The 17,887-nt window shown below is 33.3% G+C and overlaps 2 protein-coding genes across 6 annotated transcripts; one reads left to right on the forward strand and one right to left on the reverse strand.

The window, feature by feature from the left end:
- Positions 1 to 215: 215 nt before the first annotated feature.
- Positions 216 to 6,085, forward strand: LOC103491163 (uncharacterized). 5 transcript variants are annotated; one of them, XM_008450994.3, is made up of 10 exons: positions 216 to 492; positions 932 to 1,157; positions 1,995 to 2,393; positions 2,488 to 2,628; positions 2,705 to 2,805; positions 2,892 to 3,113; positions 3,234 to 3,728; positions 4,529 to 4,959; positions 5,417 to 5,510; positions 5,614 to 6,085. In XM_008450994.3, exons 2-10 carry the CDS (start codon positions 984 to 986, stop codon positions 5,744 to 5,746), a joined length of 2,190 nt encoding a protein of 729 aa, XP_008449216.2. In that variant the 5' UTR covers positions 216 to 492; positions 932 to 983; the 3' UTR covers positions 5,747 to 6,085. The 5 variants fall into 5 exon arrangements, with proteins under 5 accessions (XP_008449216.2, XP_050944338.1, XP_008449218.2 ...); XM_008450996.3 differs by having other exon boundaries at positions 224 to 492; positions 932 to 1,514; XM_008450995.3 differs by having other exon boundaries at positions 224 to 492; positions 942 to 1,157.
- A 10,032-nt stretch (positions 6,086 to 16,117) lies between these two features.
- LOC127150725 (protein ALP1-like) lies at positions 16,118 to 17,325 on the reverse strand. The gene is made up of 4 exons (XM_051089230.1): positions 17,038 to 17,325; positions 16,733 to 16,958; positions 16,325 to 16,650; positions 16,118 to 16,126 (listed from the first exon to the last, which is right to left on the reverse strand). The coding sequence occupies exons 1-4, from the start codon at positions 17,323 to 17,325 to the stop codon at positions 16,118 to 16,120; spliced, it is 849 nt and encodes a 282-aa protein (XP_050945187.1).
- Between the last annotated feature and the right edge of the window lie 562 nt (positions 17,326 to 17,887).

Raw genomic sequence — 17,887 nt, forward strand, 5'->3', positions numbered from 1 at the left:
AGCTATAGTTCGGAGGCTTCTATTTTTTTTTAGGTAGGACGAAATGGTGTACCATATAAAATTGATACTAATTATAAAATTAAGAGACTAAATCATCGTTAGTCCTATCACAGTTTAGGAGTAAGAGTGAATTATAACCTACTCATAAAAAAAAAAAAAAAAAAGAACTAAACAAAATTTTGAAAAATTATATTTTTCCAACCAGAAAAAAAAAAGAAAAAAGAAAAGAAAAGAAAAAGAGGGAAGAAAAAGAGATTTTTGCCAACGACATTCTCTGTGGGCTTCTTCATCTCTTCTTCTTTCACCATTCTCCTCGTTGTACTCACAGACCCATCGGCGTCCCCCCAAATCTGAACGTCTCTTGGCCGTCCCCGGCCTCCACCTCTCTCTCTCTCTCTCTCTGGTAGCCTCATCTGGTGGCGCTCGGTAAGCCTTCACTTCTGGCAGGGTTTCACAGCAGCTACCAGGTGACGGCCATATCACTGTTTGCAGGTATTTCTTGATTTCGAATTAGTTTCATGGATTTTTGCCAATTCTGAAATCAATTTATCAGGACCAGCCAATATTTTATTTCTCTGAACGTTGCAATCATCATTGTAAATTTTGTATGCCTTAGATATATTCCCCGTGCCTGAAACACCGCGGTTAGAGTTCGATGTTGTATTTTTCGTAGTTTGAAGCGTTTATTTCTTTCAGGAAGATTTGGATTTTATGAAAATTGTGCCTGCAAGATCAAGGACAGAATATCTTTTCTACTGTCTTGTAATATCTTTGAATTTCTGTCAGCTTATATGGACATTCACTGGTCTTCAACCAACATTAGTATTAGAGAACTCTTAGGATTTGATACTACTGCTTTAAGTTTACTTCATGCATTAGAAGAATACTTAATTTTTTAGTTTTTGCGGGCATTACTAATTTTTATGCGCAGATTCTTGTAGTGTGGGAGTACATGATAGTCCAGAGGATGTAATCACCATGAGATGAAAATGAAAGGGAAGTGTAGACTATGGTGGCCCAAGCAGCATTCACCATGTGAACAGTCCTCGTCCTATCTCTTGTTTGGATGGTTTATACCTTCTTCAGATTCCCTTGACGTTGTTGTGGCATTCACTTGTACTGATGTTTCACTATCTAGACTCCAATGTGATATCAAGGTGCAACGTTCTTCTTTTCTCACTGTTGTTACAAGTTTTTTCTGCAGCTCGATATTAATAGAAGTGTTTATCAATTCATCACAATTTGTGGAGAAGTTGAATTGGTATATTTTAAATTTGTTTATTGCGATGCATGAGGGAGAGTTGTTAATAATGCTCATGTGGGACAGTTGAATGATGGAAAAAAAAAGTAAAATAATGGACATATAGGAAAAAGGATGGACAGTTGGGGGTTATTTGATCTACATTCATCTTTTGGTTTCTTACATATGTACAAGGGCAGAACCCAACATCTTCGCGATAAAGGTTGAAGGACAAGATTTTACATTCTACATATCTTTTTTAATCTAAGATGAAGTAAGCACACAATTTTCCCCTCTTGGCCCTCTAAATTGATCATTTTCATTATCTGCAATCAACTTGGATGATAGCTATGACCTAAATTAATCACGAATTTCCTAAATCAATCACGAACATAATATGTAGCTGGAAGCCTGGAAAGGAAAAAATAAACCATAGTAATGTTGGATAATGGGGAAGAGAAACAGATTTGGTCAGTTATATGATATTTAATTGTATTAAGCATGTATGGTCTTGAAATCATATTTCACAAGACTTCCTTGTCTTTCCTTTTTAAGGTATCAACTAGGTCATAGTCATCCAATTCCTGTGGGAGCTGCTTTCTTTTGAGTCCCTGAAAAGTTGCCTTCTATAGGGTTTTATATTATTAGGACCACTCGTTAATATTTTTCCTCTTTCTTTTCTTATGAGATATTTTTTAACCATTATTTATCCTAAAAGAAATAGTCAAATGAACGTATTATTACCTTCTTACAGGAAATTATCAATGATACAGACAGCAACATGCCTGCAATTTTGCAGGATAAGTCAGTGTTTTCTCTACTTGGACAATGTGTTCCAAAACTTTGTAGTGATGGAGTTCTTTCAAGCGGTCGAATTAATGTATTGAATGGAGAAAAAAACTCTTGTTATCACTATGAACATGGAAAGAATAGTGAGGTTAATACTACAGACAGCTGTGGAAGACTCACCCCTCAATTCCATCATTTAGGTGGGGTGTCAGAGCAATGTAGACAAGTCTATAGTAGAAACAGTAACTGGCTATTCTTGGAATATGATTCTGATAAGAAGTATGAAAACTCAGAAGTATTTTGGATTCCTAAATTGGACTACCTTTGTTGGAACGGGCAGAAAGTGTCTAATTGTGATGTTCACGTATGTAAGTCATGATTAATCAATATTGCTTTTGGTTTGCTCCTAATACCTTAACAGTTAATCTTGGCTAACTGTCTTGTTGGAATTTATGTAGGTTATAATTTATGATTCTCCTGTATATAACTGCCATCATTTCTCTTTGCTACCTTCAAGTTCTCGCGAACAGGAAAGTTCATCTTTCAAGAAACCAAAGTGGGTTGATGTACTTAAGCAAAAGGAACTGAGCTTTGACTTGGTAATGGAAATTTTTAAGGATTCTCATTTTCAGGCTAGCAAAATTGTATTTTTTACATGCCTATTACCATGTACAGGATACAGTCATTTTGGCTATCAACTGTGCCACAGCTGCTAAAAGACCACTTGAAAGACATTTGCATACCAAAAGATCTCCACAGATTTCCATTGTTGACAGGCATTCTTTTATGGCTGACTTTGGCGACTGAACTCTTATCAATTTTTTACTTCAAATGTTTAATGTTCAACACTCTTGCCTTGCAGGTGCTATTCATTCATATGGAGTCTTCTGGCTATGTCTATTGCTTCACTTTCTACTCTCTTCTATATGACTTTCCAGTTTTCTTATAAACTTCATAGTATTGGATCACAATTGTGGATGCCTAATGTAGTTTCAAGAATATTCATGACAGCATGCATAAATGTCCGTATTCGGTGTTGTCAAATTTTGTATTGGCCAATTATACTTCAAGAGCGTGGCATGAGGTAAGAAGTTTTATTTGGATCATTTTTCTGGCTCTATAAATTTTCTGTTTGTGTGGTGGGGTTTTCATTTTCACAGATGATGAACTGTTTCTTCTTTTTATATTCTTTTTATCTTGGAAGGTCCCTATCGAATGTTGAATTTGCGGAGAAATTTGCTTTACAGAAGCATTCAATGTGGACAAGCATAGCTGCTGATGTGTTGCTGGGAAATGTGTTCGGTGTGGCATTGTTATGTTATGCAGATTTTACTTACTTGTTGATTTCAAACCTCGCTAGGGATATCACAAATCGCATTCTGCGTTCAGGTTGTGTGTGGTTGATGGGAGTGCCTGCAGGTTTCAAATTAAACATAGAATTGGCTGGAGTTCTTGGCATTATATCTCTCAATGCAATCCAAATTTGGTCTACACTTTGGTTCTTCTTTGGTTTTATATTTATTTATGTCATTAAAGCGCTTGCTATATTGGGGATTCTTTTTGGAGTGACCTTGCCTGCTGGATTGACCTCGGATCTGATATCAATAGCAACTTACCATGTGTCGACCCTTCATTGGTTTATCTCTCTTATATATTCATCACAGATACAGGCATTAGCAGCCTTATGGCGCATTTTTAGGTAACTCTTTTTTTATATCCCTCAAATTGGGCATAGCCGTTATGTTTACAATGAAGTTGTAACTAGTGACACCAATTTAAACTAACAAAAATTCATTACATTACCAGCATGATGTGGTGAATAGGCAATGGCCTGAATATCAGTATGCTCTTATTTTGGTTGCCAGCCTACTACAACAATATCAAAAAGCTCTTTTGATGCTTGAATTTGTCTGAATATAGATTCTTTAGTTATTTTACACTCAGGCTGTTGATGGTCTGTCAGATTTTGGAAAGTTATTGTACTGCAATTTAAAATTAAGAATTTGGAGCCAATGAGCCCATTTCCATGCCTTTTCTCAGTGGTTCTAGTGCAGCCTTGGATTTTCATACATATGCTTTCTTATCTATTTTGGAGATGCTTGACTGAATTTCTATCTAACAAGTATTTCTGTATCGGGAGAAGCCAATTGCATTTGATATGGAGAAAGGGAGAAATAGGTGTGTACTTTGAAGTCTGGAAAACATGCAATATCAGTGCTTGAAAAACTTTCTCCTTTAATAGCGTCCTTCCATCTCAATGCCTAGGCATCTGTGCGAGAAAATATATATATAAATTATAATAGATGTAACTTATAATGAGGTCCAAGGAAGGCTAATACCTCTATCAACGGGATGGGAATTAGGACGTGGGATGCAATCTCCAAATATAGCTTATTCTTTATGTTTTCTAGCGTCTGAAATTCAATAATATATTGTTAACTTCATGAATTTTCTTGTTGTAATTGTGCTTAAGGTTGCTGAATGCTGAATCTGTTGCAGGGGTCAAAAACAGAATCCTCTTCGGAATAGAATAGACAGTTATGACTACATTGTGAAGCAACATATTGTTGGATCGCTTATATTTACACCATTATTACTTCTTTTACCCACTACTTCAGTCTTCTACGTTTTCTTTACCATTCTGAATCAATCTATCAGCTTCATCAGATTGCTAATTGAAGTTATAATTTCGGCTATTCATGCTACACCCTTTACCAAAATTTTCCTTTGGTTGGTGAAGCGGAAAACTTTTCCTTCTGGGATATGGTTCGAAATCATTTCTTGCCACATTAATTCCACAGGTCGTCTGGACAGAAACTCTTCTGAAAACTTGGATTTACCAACCAAGATCTTGGATCCTAGTGGGGAGATGACCATGAGGCAATCTTCAGTTTTGGTTTCATGTCTTCACAGCAATTTAATGGGCATAGGTTAGTTCTCTCGCACAAACGGAACTATTTGGTATTAAATGAGGTGAAACATAGACAATCTTATTTGTTAATTGCGTGCTTGTGATAATAAAAAGATCATATCAATATAACTATGTATGGAGATCTATTTGTACTGATTTTAGAGTAGATTCTGCTAGTTAACACATTTTTTTTATCTGGCTTCAGTACAGTTTTTGTTCTTTCATTACATATGAATCCTCTGTTTTATACGAGTAATGAAAAGGCTTTCAGTTGAGTCCTTGAATTTTGAAAAGTTTATATTAATGGCATCATAACTAAGAGTTGCGTCATTATCACAAAGGGCAACTTTGAAACGATATCAAAGTTGTGAGATGTATAAGAAAGACTAACTTGAAATACCATAGACAGTTCGTGGATAAAAGAAATATATCTCATTCACTTATTTGATCATTGTTTTGTGATACTATAACTTCAGAAGAGCTGGTCCTGCCTCACTACAGAAATATTTTCTCTGGCTTCTCTCGGTCAATACTTGCTTCTACTTTTCATGGAGTCCTGACTGGAAGAAGGTAACAATTTGCTTTTATTCCTTGTGAACGTAGACATCTTACTGTATGACCACCGCCCCCAATCTGGATGTTGATCTAACAACTATCCATGCTGCTTCTGCAGAACGACATCGATGACATTGAAGCTTGGCCTTCCTTCACCGATGCCATGGATGTGTATACCTTACAGAGAGTATTGGCATCTCTGCTACAGTTCGATTCTTACATGCAGGAAGCTAAGATACTGTACTTCTTGATTTGGTATCGTGTTAAATCTTAGTTTTAAGAGTTTGTTTTACTCTGAGCAAAAGTTTAGCATTTTTTGAAGTTGAATCTGCTTTCTCCATGTATTGGCTTCGTGGTAATCTTTTGGTTCCTGACATGAACAAAAGTTTTGGTCATATATAGAAGTTGTAGATTCCTGTTCAGTTGGAAATATGTGGTAACTATTTGGAAATTTATTTTACCCTAGTAGTTTTAGGGGTGTCCATTCATCTCATTGATTTGAAGAATTTTTTAGGTAGCTAGATTTGTAGATTGTATTCGAATTGAATAGATAAATGAGGTTGAAAATCTAAATCTGTATGGTTTGAGTATGGGTTGTTACGGAATTTGTGTATTTGCTTCTAAAATGTATTAATCCATGATAGAGATTTGAACTCAGGTAGAAGTAGAGCGAAGGAAGGGAGGGGAATTGTTACTGTTCATTTTATATTAAAATATTATGATAATAAATTCAAAATTAAGCAATTGCATCCCTCTTAAGAATTTCTAGTAGCTCACATTTTAGGTTGTGTTGGGGTATTTGTTGATATAAATGTTACGTGACTATTCACATAGTAGTTAGGATTATTTCATGAATGAATACGCCTTTTCAAAAATAACCAACTCGATAAAAAGTCATTAGTATTTGAATGGACACAAGTAAACTATAAATATGTCTTTAAAATTGTATTTGAAAACAAACAGTGAGTTTTAAATAACATGTGCCAGACCTACTACACAAATACAACTCTATACATGAATAGTCATATGCAATATGGTTAGGTGCTCCTTTTTTTCTTGTATTTCCAAGGAACCAGGAAATTATCACAAATGTATGTATCTATTGTTTAAGAAGCATCGACATAGTCAAGTGTTGATGGACACGTCCACTAAGGTGTCAATTATTTTATTAATTTGTTTCAATTTCAAATATGCCCCGACATGCTAAATTTGGGGAAAATTAACTAAAGAAAAATGTGTAGAAATGACAAAAACGGTGGTGGTAGTTGGAAATTTAACAAGGAGAATAATTTTTTTGTCAAAAGTATGACATGCACATGTAACTTTTTAATATTCCAATTTTGCCCCTCGTCTTGGGGTATATCATTGTCCCTAAATACAATATACTTTTAAACGTATCTTGAGATTTACAGGTCAATAAGGTAACTTAGTTTTAAAACATGGTGTATTTTTCAAAATTGGTTATGAAATTATAACATAACCGAATTAAAATTTAAGTGTCGGATTTCAGCAAATTTTTCCTATACTTTTTGAATCTTGAAATCGATAAGTAGATATAATATGTTGTTTCAGTTTAGTTTAGATTCCAAAAATATCAATATTTGATAAATCTTTATATATTTATTAATTAGATTTTGAAAATATATATTTAGAAATCCTTAATATATTTTTAGTTAGATTTTGATAATATGTATTTTTAATAAATGTTTAATATATTTATTATTGAGGTCATTTTACAAAAATAACAAAGCGAAAAATTATTTACACTCTATAGAATAATTTAAAAAACCAAAAAAGCTCACAGGCTCACAATGCGAAATACCAAAACTACCCAATAAACACACAATTAATTGTCAAAACGCGCCCGATTAATGTTAGTAAACGATGGAAACGATCATCATACACGATCTTGTACATAACCATATATATAAACGATAAAATAATAAACAGAAAAAGATGCGGAAAATATCTAGATATAAACGATCATGTAAAGTACCTTCAACGATTCTATAGGTAAGTATAAACGATCATTTATAGAAACTAGCTCCAATAACTCATAATTACAAAAATATCATCAAAATCAAGGGACTATAAAAAGGTTAAGGAACTTGCTCAAATTTTTAATCTTCTTTACAATCCTTTATCTTCTTTACTACTTTTTCGTTCATAATCTTTCTCGTCAATCGTTTATATCCTCGTAACTACTTCAACAAAAATGTCTCGATCTATCACAATCTATCGCGCATAGAAAGAGGTCTGAATATATATTCATTTCGATCTATTCGCATAATCTATATATATCTATTACAATCTACCTAACATACAAAGATGTATGAATCTATATTCATTTTGATCTATCTGTATCTATCACGATCTATCTTGCATACAAAGACGTTTGAGTCTATTCTCATTGTATATATTTCATTGAATAATTTATGTTAATTTTTTTTTTTACAAATAGATGGTGAGCAAGAAGAAACAAGCATCATGTAACAAATCAAAAAAATTCTAAAGTAAAGATGGAAGAAAGAAAAAGAAATAAAGGTAACAAACTAGAATTTCAATATCTGTCTATATTGCATTGTATATTTTTGTATCTTTTTCTGAATAACACTCTTTATTTTTAAATTTGTTAAAACTAGTCTTTGTTTGAAACATACTGTTTATTATGTTTTTCAACAGGTGAAACAATATCCAAATAACATTATTATGGAAGATGAACAAAAAAATCTTAAAATTATTGTATACTACAGTTTAGAAACATTGAATCAGATCAAGTCGAAAATAGACCAAAGAATTCTTTCCCAAGTTTTGACAAACAGTCCTTTTGGCCAGTTCCTTAACATTAAAATGGCCAAAATACCAACACAATTCCTAAATTTTCTATTAAGAAAGCAATGCCATACCAAAAAAAACTAATGTCCTTGCTTTCAACTTCAATGGACATATAGCAAAATTTGGGCTAAAAGAATTTTGTTTCGTGACTGGACTAAAAGGTCACAAAATTCCCAAAATTAAATCTAGGAGAAAGAAAATGGTCTGAAAAATATCATTTTCCTTCATGACGACTTTATAACAAGAAGAGATATAAAGAGAACTTTCAAAGCGTTACGTAACGAGGAAGACTCATTGAAAGAAAAACTAGTTAACCTCTATATCTTAGGATCATTTTTTATTCCCAAGCAATAACATTACCACAGAAATCTCCAACATCTAGACATATTAGATCATGAAGAAACCTTTAAAGACTATCCATGGGGAAAGTTATCATACATCCTAACATATCAATTTTTTTAAAAAGCATCATATAGTGACAAGGATGTTGTATACCTTCAAGGATTTCCCTTAGTTTATTGGGCTTTTGAAACAATACCAAGACTTTCCAATCTAGATGTTGGGTTTGGAAGAAAGCTTGCAATTGAAAGGCCAGCTATTGTGACATGGAAATGTTTGGAAACAAGTGACTGGAGGACTCTAAACATCAACATTTTTTAATATAAGAATGTAAGTAAATTTAGAGAATGCTTTATATATGTCTATCTAGATAGACAATGAAGGATCTCTATCCATGTCTATCTTGAATAGATGATGATCTAAATCTATCACTATTTATCAATACATTTGCTACTTTTTCACTAATAATGTAATATCATTTTACTTGTAGTTCTCTATGACACCACTAGACTCTTCAACAGAAGAAGAGTCTCAAAGAATTTTGAAATATTTCAAAGATATTGAGAAGCAGGAAAGAAAAGAAAAGGCAGAGCAACAGAAAAAAAAAAAAAAAAGAGAAAGAAATGGAAAAAAAACATAGAAACAAACGAAATGTTAAATGAAATAAGAGAAATCAGAAAAAATCAAGAAAAAATAGAAGCAGAACAAATATTATTAAGACAAGGAATAAAAGAAATAAAAAACATGTTGACAATGGTTATGAGAAACTTGAATGTTCCACCACTATCAGACAAACTTCAACAACACAATGAGAAAGAAAGTGTATATAGAAAAGTCATAGAGAAAAATAGGCCAACTACTTGGAGCCTTGGCCTTCTTGATGAAGATGAAGAAGTTAATACAATGGTGAAGTATGCAACAACACATTGCTCTATCACTAGTACCTTATTCATTATATACTCCTTTGTTTTGTTTAATGTTGCTTAATTTCCAAATAAAAGACAATTGTGTTGTTTCTTTCTCTATATAGAAAATTGTCATTTTGGAAACACAAAGTAGTTTGAAAACAATAGTAACTACAGATTTAGAAACACCCAAAACACAAATATTGATGCAAGTTTAATTCTTTTCCAAACAATAAATATAAATTATATCGTATAGACAAAGATAGGAGTCTATCTTTGTTTAGATGTGATAGTAAGAGAGTTTTCTTCATGATGTCTTCTGAACATTCTTACTTATTGCACTTGCAGATAGATGAAAAAGAAGAAGAAAACAACGAAATCATAAATTTAGAAACACCAAAAACACAAGTGACATAGGTTTTAATTTGTTTAATATACAACTGGTTAAACGATCGTTTATTTATTTCCCACGATCATTTATATATTTCACATGATCATTTATATTGATCCCACGATCGTTTATATATTTCACATGATCGTTTATATTGAACCATGATCGTTTATATATCTCACACGATTGTATATTTATGTTATATGATCAATTATATATTTCACACGATCGTGTATACATGATTAAACAATCTTTATATTGCACGATGGTCTACATTTTCTTGAACAAGTACTTTGACAGCACATTTTTTTTTTTTTTTTACATTCAGACAATTGAAGTTGAAGATGGAGAAAAAGAAGAAGAAGCTGAAAATATGAGGCAGGAAGACACATCAAAACGAAGCCAGATTGAATTGGAAAACTTGTAATCTATGAAGAAAAGAAAAAGAAAAACAAGATGACAAAAATGATGACAAACAAGGGGAAGAAAATAAAAAAGATACGGCAAAATGGAAAGAAAAGTTGATTGAAGATGATGATGTTGATAGTAAGGAAACTGAAGAAGAAATTGACACTGATAGCAGTGAAGAACATGAAGCACAAGAACTGGAAACAGAAGGAAACAAAAGAAAAATTAAAGAAAAGCAAAAGAAAAATAATGGTGATGAACAAAAAAAGACAAAAGTTTAAAAAATGATATGGAGACAACCAACCTCAATACTAGAAGAAAACAGCAAGAAAAATCAAAGAAGAATGTCAACTCAAGAATACATTGATTTAGCTCCATCCTTTGACCTAAAAATTTCTCAATATTTTAGAGATGATTTATAGTTTTTGTAAAGATTCAAATCATTAAATTTACCTTTTGAAAATTTCTTTATTTATACTCAAGTAATTTGTATTTCATTTCACTCTTTATATCCTACACTATCATTTAAAACGTCTAACGGGGTCAATTACATTTATTACCATGATCGTTTAAATTGAACAACACTATCATTTAAGCGTATAACTACACAATCGTTTAAATAATATCCTTCACAATCGTGTAACTTGTATAACAACATCGTTGATATGTAAAATGTATAACAACATCTTATAAATAATATCCTACACGATCGTCTAATTGTACAATATTATCGTTTAACATTATATATTTTTGCCATCGTGTAAAATGTATTAGAACATCGTTACATGTAAAATATATAATAACATTGTTTACGTATAACATGTAATTAATGAATATACAACAATACTTTTGGTTAAAAATCAGTGATCGTTTACGTCTATCGTGTAATTAATGAATGTGATTTCAGTTATAAAATTAGGGAATTAAGGCCACGTGGCGACCTTGTGTAGTTTGTGAGTAAAATTGGTCAACATGCGTGTTGTAAATAATCAAAATCGTAAATCGTTTAGCATATATTACCATCACGTAAATCGTATAATCGGATCGTTTAGATAAACTAGCACAATCGTGGCGACCATGTGTAGAGTTTTAGAGTTTGTGGGTAAAAATGGTCAAAATACGTTTTATCAATGATTACTTTGCATTTATTAACATGTCAGCAAGTCCAACGCGAAAAGACGCTTCATTTTTCGTCCCTTCACCTTCATCTTCCTTTAAAACCCTTCTCACAAACCATTTAGATCTTAAGTTTCTCAACTTTTCATTTCAAATTTTTGTCTCAATCTTCTCCTTTTAAACTACTATTCATTCATTAAAAACCATTAGATGTTGATATTTGGACGAAAAAACAATGAGATCAAGGAGAAAAAGGAAACGATGTGCAAGGTGCTTCAAAAAATGAATGTAAAAGACTATGGTATGCTCTTAACAATTTCCTAGATTCTGATGCCTCTTCCAATCCAAGTTGGAAAATGACGGGATAGACAAAGGAAGATATTGTCGCCATTTAGTGCACGAACCAAGTTGGTGATTTCTATGTTTTTTAGATGATCGAAAAAAGTAGTACGAGAACCTCTTTAAAAATTCAAATTTTTTGAGCTTCTTGATCAACCAAATCTATTCTCGAACAGTATACACCTGGATACACTAGAATCGGGACCGGAACAGGATTCTGGTGAAGTAAAGCAACCGAGAAATAGCTAGTAGGAAAAGCAGAATACAATCTCAAAATGTAACATTAGTTAATTCTGAAATTCTCGACTGTCCTATTTTAGCTGCGAACCGTTGGCCATTCTCATGTTCTAAATCTTCTTTCTGATTATCGTATTTTTTCGACTACTATTTTAGCAGAAAATTGTTCCATACAAATGGAAAGTTGGTTCGAGGAAGGTAGATAACATTTACATGTAAAAAATTTTACAATCAATGTATAAGAACTTTTCAGAACTTCTTTGTTTTATAGTTGTTAAACATCTACATTTAAATTTTTTTGCATTAACTACGAGAACATTTAAATTATATAACATCAAAGCTTAGATGGATCATTTTGAAAAAATACAACGTGATCGTTTATGATTAACAGACCAATCTTTCAGACGTTATATAATGATCGTTTACATTTAATGATAAAATCATTTAGACCTACTTAAATATCGTTTTAACATAAATGCACGATCGTTTAACAAATAATTCCATTACGTAAAAGAAATAAGAAGATCGTTTATATTTATTAGCACCGATCGTGTAGCAGTAAGAACACGATCGTTTACATGGTTTTAAAAAAATCGTATAAACATTCAGTTAGAACGTTTGGATTTTATTACTAGATCATATAAACAAAATTAACATTATCGCTTGTATGTTGTAAACGATCGTTTATAATAGTTAACTTTATCGTTTGGTTGTTATCAATCGATTGTTAGATCAAATTTGTAATTTTGAAGATAGATTATGCTTTGAAGATCTTTTGGGTTTATTATCAAATTGTTTAGTAACATAAACGATCATTTATAGAGTACAACAAGATAGTTTAAGACTAACAAACTAATCTAGTTTAAGACTAACAACCTAATCATTTAGGGTGTGTTTGGGGGAGGGAAAGAGTTATGAGGGAAAAGGATTATGATAATCCTAGGATTATGATAATCCTCGTATTATGATAATATGTGTTTGGGGGAAGAGTTATTATTGGTAGTGTTATGATAAATGTGTTTGGGGGAAGAGTTATTATTGGTAGTGTTATTATAATATGTGTTTGGGGGAAGAAATATGAAATGTAGTGTTATAATAGTATGTGTTTGGGAAATGGATTATTATAGTAGTGTTATAATAATATGTGTTTGGGGAAAGAATTATTATAATAGTATTATTATAATATGTGTTTGGAGGAAGAGTTATGATTGTAGTATTATTATAAAACTTGTTTGGGGCAAAGATTACGTTAATTAGATTTATGTTATTTTTTTAAATAAGGAATGTTAATATAAGAATAAAAAATATATAATTTTTTTTTTTTCATGATCAATATTCAATTATGTAATTAGAATAACCTAAACATAATTCTGTAAATAGGTTTTGAAAATATAATTCTCTTAAGTTATGTCGTCCAAAATTAATTCGTAAATCTGTAAATTCATTAGCGTATTTAAACCAAATTATTTCTACGTATACGCAACTTATAAATATTGTAAAAAAAAAACTTCAACGAAAACACTACATTAATAGGATAATACAACAATTCATACCATTACATTTGAAAGCGAAACGAAAATACAAACTAATTAACTTCAACAGAATTTTAAGTTTGTTATATAATAAGACATAACAAGTTAGAAGAAGAACATATAGTCCAAGTAAGAAAAGTTTCATTAATACAAATACAACAAACAAACTAGTCATCGGTTTTCTTGAAGAATGATGTTGCAGTACGAGTACTTCATATTGTCGGGAACTTCAAGGAAAGCTTTCATGTCATCGACGTTACGCATAATTATATGCATTAAGCGACGCCTATCCATCAATGTGAGCTCAGGGATGGCCTCCAACTGTCGAACAATCTCTTGACGTGTTTGGGTAGCATCTTGACGTTGTAGGATAGGCCATTCAGCAATGCAATGAAGCTGTTCATTTTCGTACTCAATGGCAGTATGAACTATGTCCCCACTATCTGTGGCATGTCCTGGACGTTTCCGCTTAGACCCGCTTGAAACATTCCTACGTTCACTGACCCTAGCGGTTCTTGTTTCCATCAAATCATCCGGCGACATGTTCAATCCCGGACTGTACATTGGTAGAAAGTCCGTATCTGGCACAACATCAGCAGCAAATGCATCATACCCAGCAGGATCGTTTGACCCAATGTCCGCAAAACTCTCAGCCCGGCCTCCTGTTGCACGATCTTTGCCAAACACGTACGACAGTTCGTCATAGTGGACAAGACTTATTAAGGAGGCCTTTCGCCGCCGGATGACTTTGTATAAGTGCAATAATAAATTATTAGTCCATGTATTGAAATAATCAAACAAGTGTTTAAATATCTAGTAACGCACCTTTACCCAATCGTCAAAGACTTCTTTCTTAGCGACGATGCATTTTTTTTTCATCATTCCACCCAAAACCACTACAGATTGGGCCACGCATCTCCGCAAGTGCATGAAACATTCTCTTCATCAATTTGATTCGTCTATCGATGGTTGAGGCATGGATATTACAACCTGGGATCTTGAAGGCCATCATTCTCGCCAGCTGATTTAAGTACCCGGGACGAAAGGTCCCATTGTCGGACCTCCACCCACCAGCATTGACCAACTCCACGAGGCCTGCCTCTTCCTCTTTAGTCCAAGTATGTTTAGGTAGTCTCGATGAACTTGTCATGCTAGACGTAAAACACAAACATATTAGTTTCATTAAGTTCCGTATGATTAGATAACATACATACGATTAGTTTCATAGTACAATGAACTCCTACTGAAAAACAGTTTGGCAGTAAGTTACTTGCGTAACCAATACATTCAAAATAATCATGTTACAAAAACTACAACGTGATCATTTTGAAAAAATACAACGTGATCGTTTATGATTAACAGACCAATCTTTCAGACGTTATATAATGATCGTTTACATTTAATGATAAAATTATTTAGACCTACTTAAATATTGTTTTAACATAAATGCACGATCGTTTAACAAATAATTCCATTACGTAAAAGAAATAATAAGATCGTTTATATTTATTAGCACCGATCGTGTAGCAGTAAGAACACGATCGTTTACATGGTTTTAAAAAAATCGTATAAACATTCATTTAGAACGTTTGGATTTTATTACTAGATCATATAAACAAAATTAAAATTATCGCTTGTATGTTGTAAACGATCGTTTATAATAGTTAACTTTATCGTTTGGTTGTTATCAATCGATTGTTAGATCAAATTTGTAATTTTGAAGATAGATTATGCTTTGAAGATCTTTTGGGTTTATTATCAAATTGTTTAGTAACATAAACGATCATTTATAGAGTACAACAAGATAGTTTAAGACTAACAAACTAATCTAGTTTAAGACTAACAACCTAATCATTTAGGGTGTGTTTGGGGGAGGGAAAGAGTTATGGGGGAAAAGGATTATGATAATCCTAGGATTATGATAATCCTCGTATTATGATAATATGTGTTTGGGGAAAGAGTTATTATTGGTAGTGTTATGATAATATGTGTTTGGGGGAAGAGTTATTATTGGTAGTGTTATTATAATATGTGTTTGGGGAAAGAAATATGAAATGTAGTGTTATAATAGTATGTGTTTGGGAAATGGATTATTATAGTAGTGTTATAATAATATGTGTTATTATAATAAGTGCATGAAACATTCTCTTCATCAATTTGATTCGGCTATCGATGGTTGAGGCATGGATATTACAACCTGGGATCTTGAAAGCCATCATTCTCGCCAACTGATTTAAGTACCTGGGACGAAAGGTCTCATTGTCGGACCTCCACCCACCAGCATTGACCAACTCTACGAGGCACTCCACGAGGCCTACCTCTTCCTCTTTAGTCCAAGTATGTTTAGGTAGTCTCGATGAACTTGTCATGCTAGACGTAAAACACAAACATATTAGTTTCATTAAGTTCCGTATGATTAGATAACATACATACGATTAGTTTCATAGTACAATGAACTCCTACTGAAAAACAGTTTGGCAGTAAGTTACTTGCGTAACCAATACATTCAAAATAATCATGTTACAAAAACTATGACAAAATAAGACTTATTGCAATCACTACTTAAGTATGAAAATGAACGGGGAACATTTAATTTTTCTATTGGTTACGCAACTCCCATTCAGTAAACATTTCTTCTGCAAGGTCGTCCCTCCATTGACTCCACTCATTCGACGTCTCTATGTAATGTATGTCATCGGCGACAGTAGTTGCGTGGGTGGAATCAACCTCATCTATGTTGTCTTCTATATCAAAGTTTGTCATCTCCCTATTGATAAGGTTGTGGAGGAGACAACATGCGAGTATTGTGCGACATTGAACTTCTACAGGATAATATGACTTTCCCCGTAGTATCGCCCATCGATCCTTCAAGACACTGAATGCTCTTTCGATTACATTACGAGCAGAAGAATGTTTCATATTGAAGAACTCTTTCGACGTTGAAGGTGCATTTTCAGGGCCACGCCATTCTTGTAAGTGATAGCGTTGGCCTCTGTATGGTGCTAGGAAACCCTCCGCATTTGGGTACCCGACATCAACCAAGTAGTAATAGCCTGTGATCACAATGCACGATTAAAATGTCGCAGCTGTTACTTGCAAAATTGCATTCAAATGTACAATGCCGTTGTTACTTACCCTTGGGCATCTTAAGCCCATTAGGTCTTGAAAGGGCATCACGGAGGATGCGTGAGTTCGCAGCTGATCCTTCCCAACCGACAAGTACGTAAACGAAATCTCCTTTCCTGTCACACACGCCAAGTACATTTGTGGCCACCTCCCCCTTGCGTGTTCTATACCTAGTGCGGTCACTTGCTGGAACGTTGACTTTTATGTACGTTCCATCTAATGCACCTAGGCAATTCTGCAATGCATAACTACGAATTATTGAGAAGAACTAACGTCGTTGTGTTGGAAGTACGTAGTTCGAGATAAATGTATACCTCAAACCACCTCCATCTTTGATCTGTGCATTCATTAGGCACTGGTTGTGGTTTTTTCAAAAGCTCCTCATGAAGTCGAATGACGGCCAACAAGACCATGTTGAAATGGCGGTAAATTGTCTCACCCGACCGCATGAACTCTCGTTGAATGACACGATTTTTCACATCGTGCGCAAGAAAGTGGAGGAACATTGCTACCATCTCCTCAACATCGACGACTTCCGTCGACGTTAGTCCAGCAATGGTCCTCAGTAGGTGACAGAGAATGGCAAAACATCTTCGATCCATTCTTGTACTTTGGCGACAGACTAGGTCTGAGCCATGAATCATGCGAAAGTAAGCTAATTGTCTAATCCTATGCCTAGTTTCTACGGGATGTGCGTTATCCTTTTCGTATCGTTCTTCAAGAGCTCCAACATTAGTAACAACTGTCGTTGGGATGCTATGAATGCATTTACAATAGACGCCAACTCGTGTTCGTCCATTACAAATTATAGATTGACACCCTGTTGGAAAATAATCCTAACAACGCGTTAATTTCGAATGTTGTTAACCTAATCACATAATACCAATCTTGGTTTTGAAATGTTGGAAATATCTTCAAAGGTAAACTAAGTTAATATGTTTACAAATTAAGTAATTGACTTCTACTACTTTTTTGAAAATACTTTTGTGCAAAGTTCATTTATGTTTATGTTTCCATTTATGTATATATGGAAGTATACGTATTTAAATTTGCGAAATAAAACATATTGCTAATTTTCAATTGAAATCTATCGTGAACGTTTCAATTAATTTTACTTTTTCAATAGAGAGATTATCCAGTCTGTAAAAAGAAATCACAAATTCC

Source organism: Cucumis melo, chromosome 8, assembly GCF_025177605.1.
Source record: "Cucumis melo cultivar AY chromosome 8, USDA_Cmelo_AY_1.0, whole genome shotgun sequence".
NCBI lineage: Eukaryota > Viridiplantae > Streptophyta > Magnoliopsida > Cucurbitales > Cucurbitaceae > Cucumis > Cucumis melo.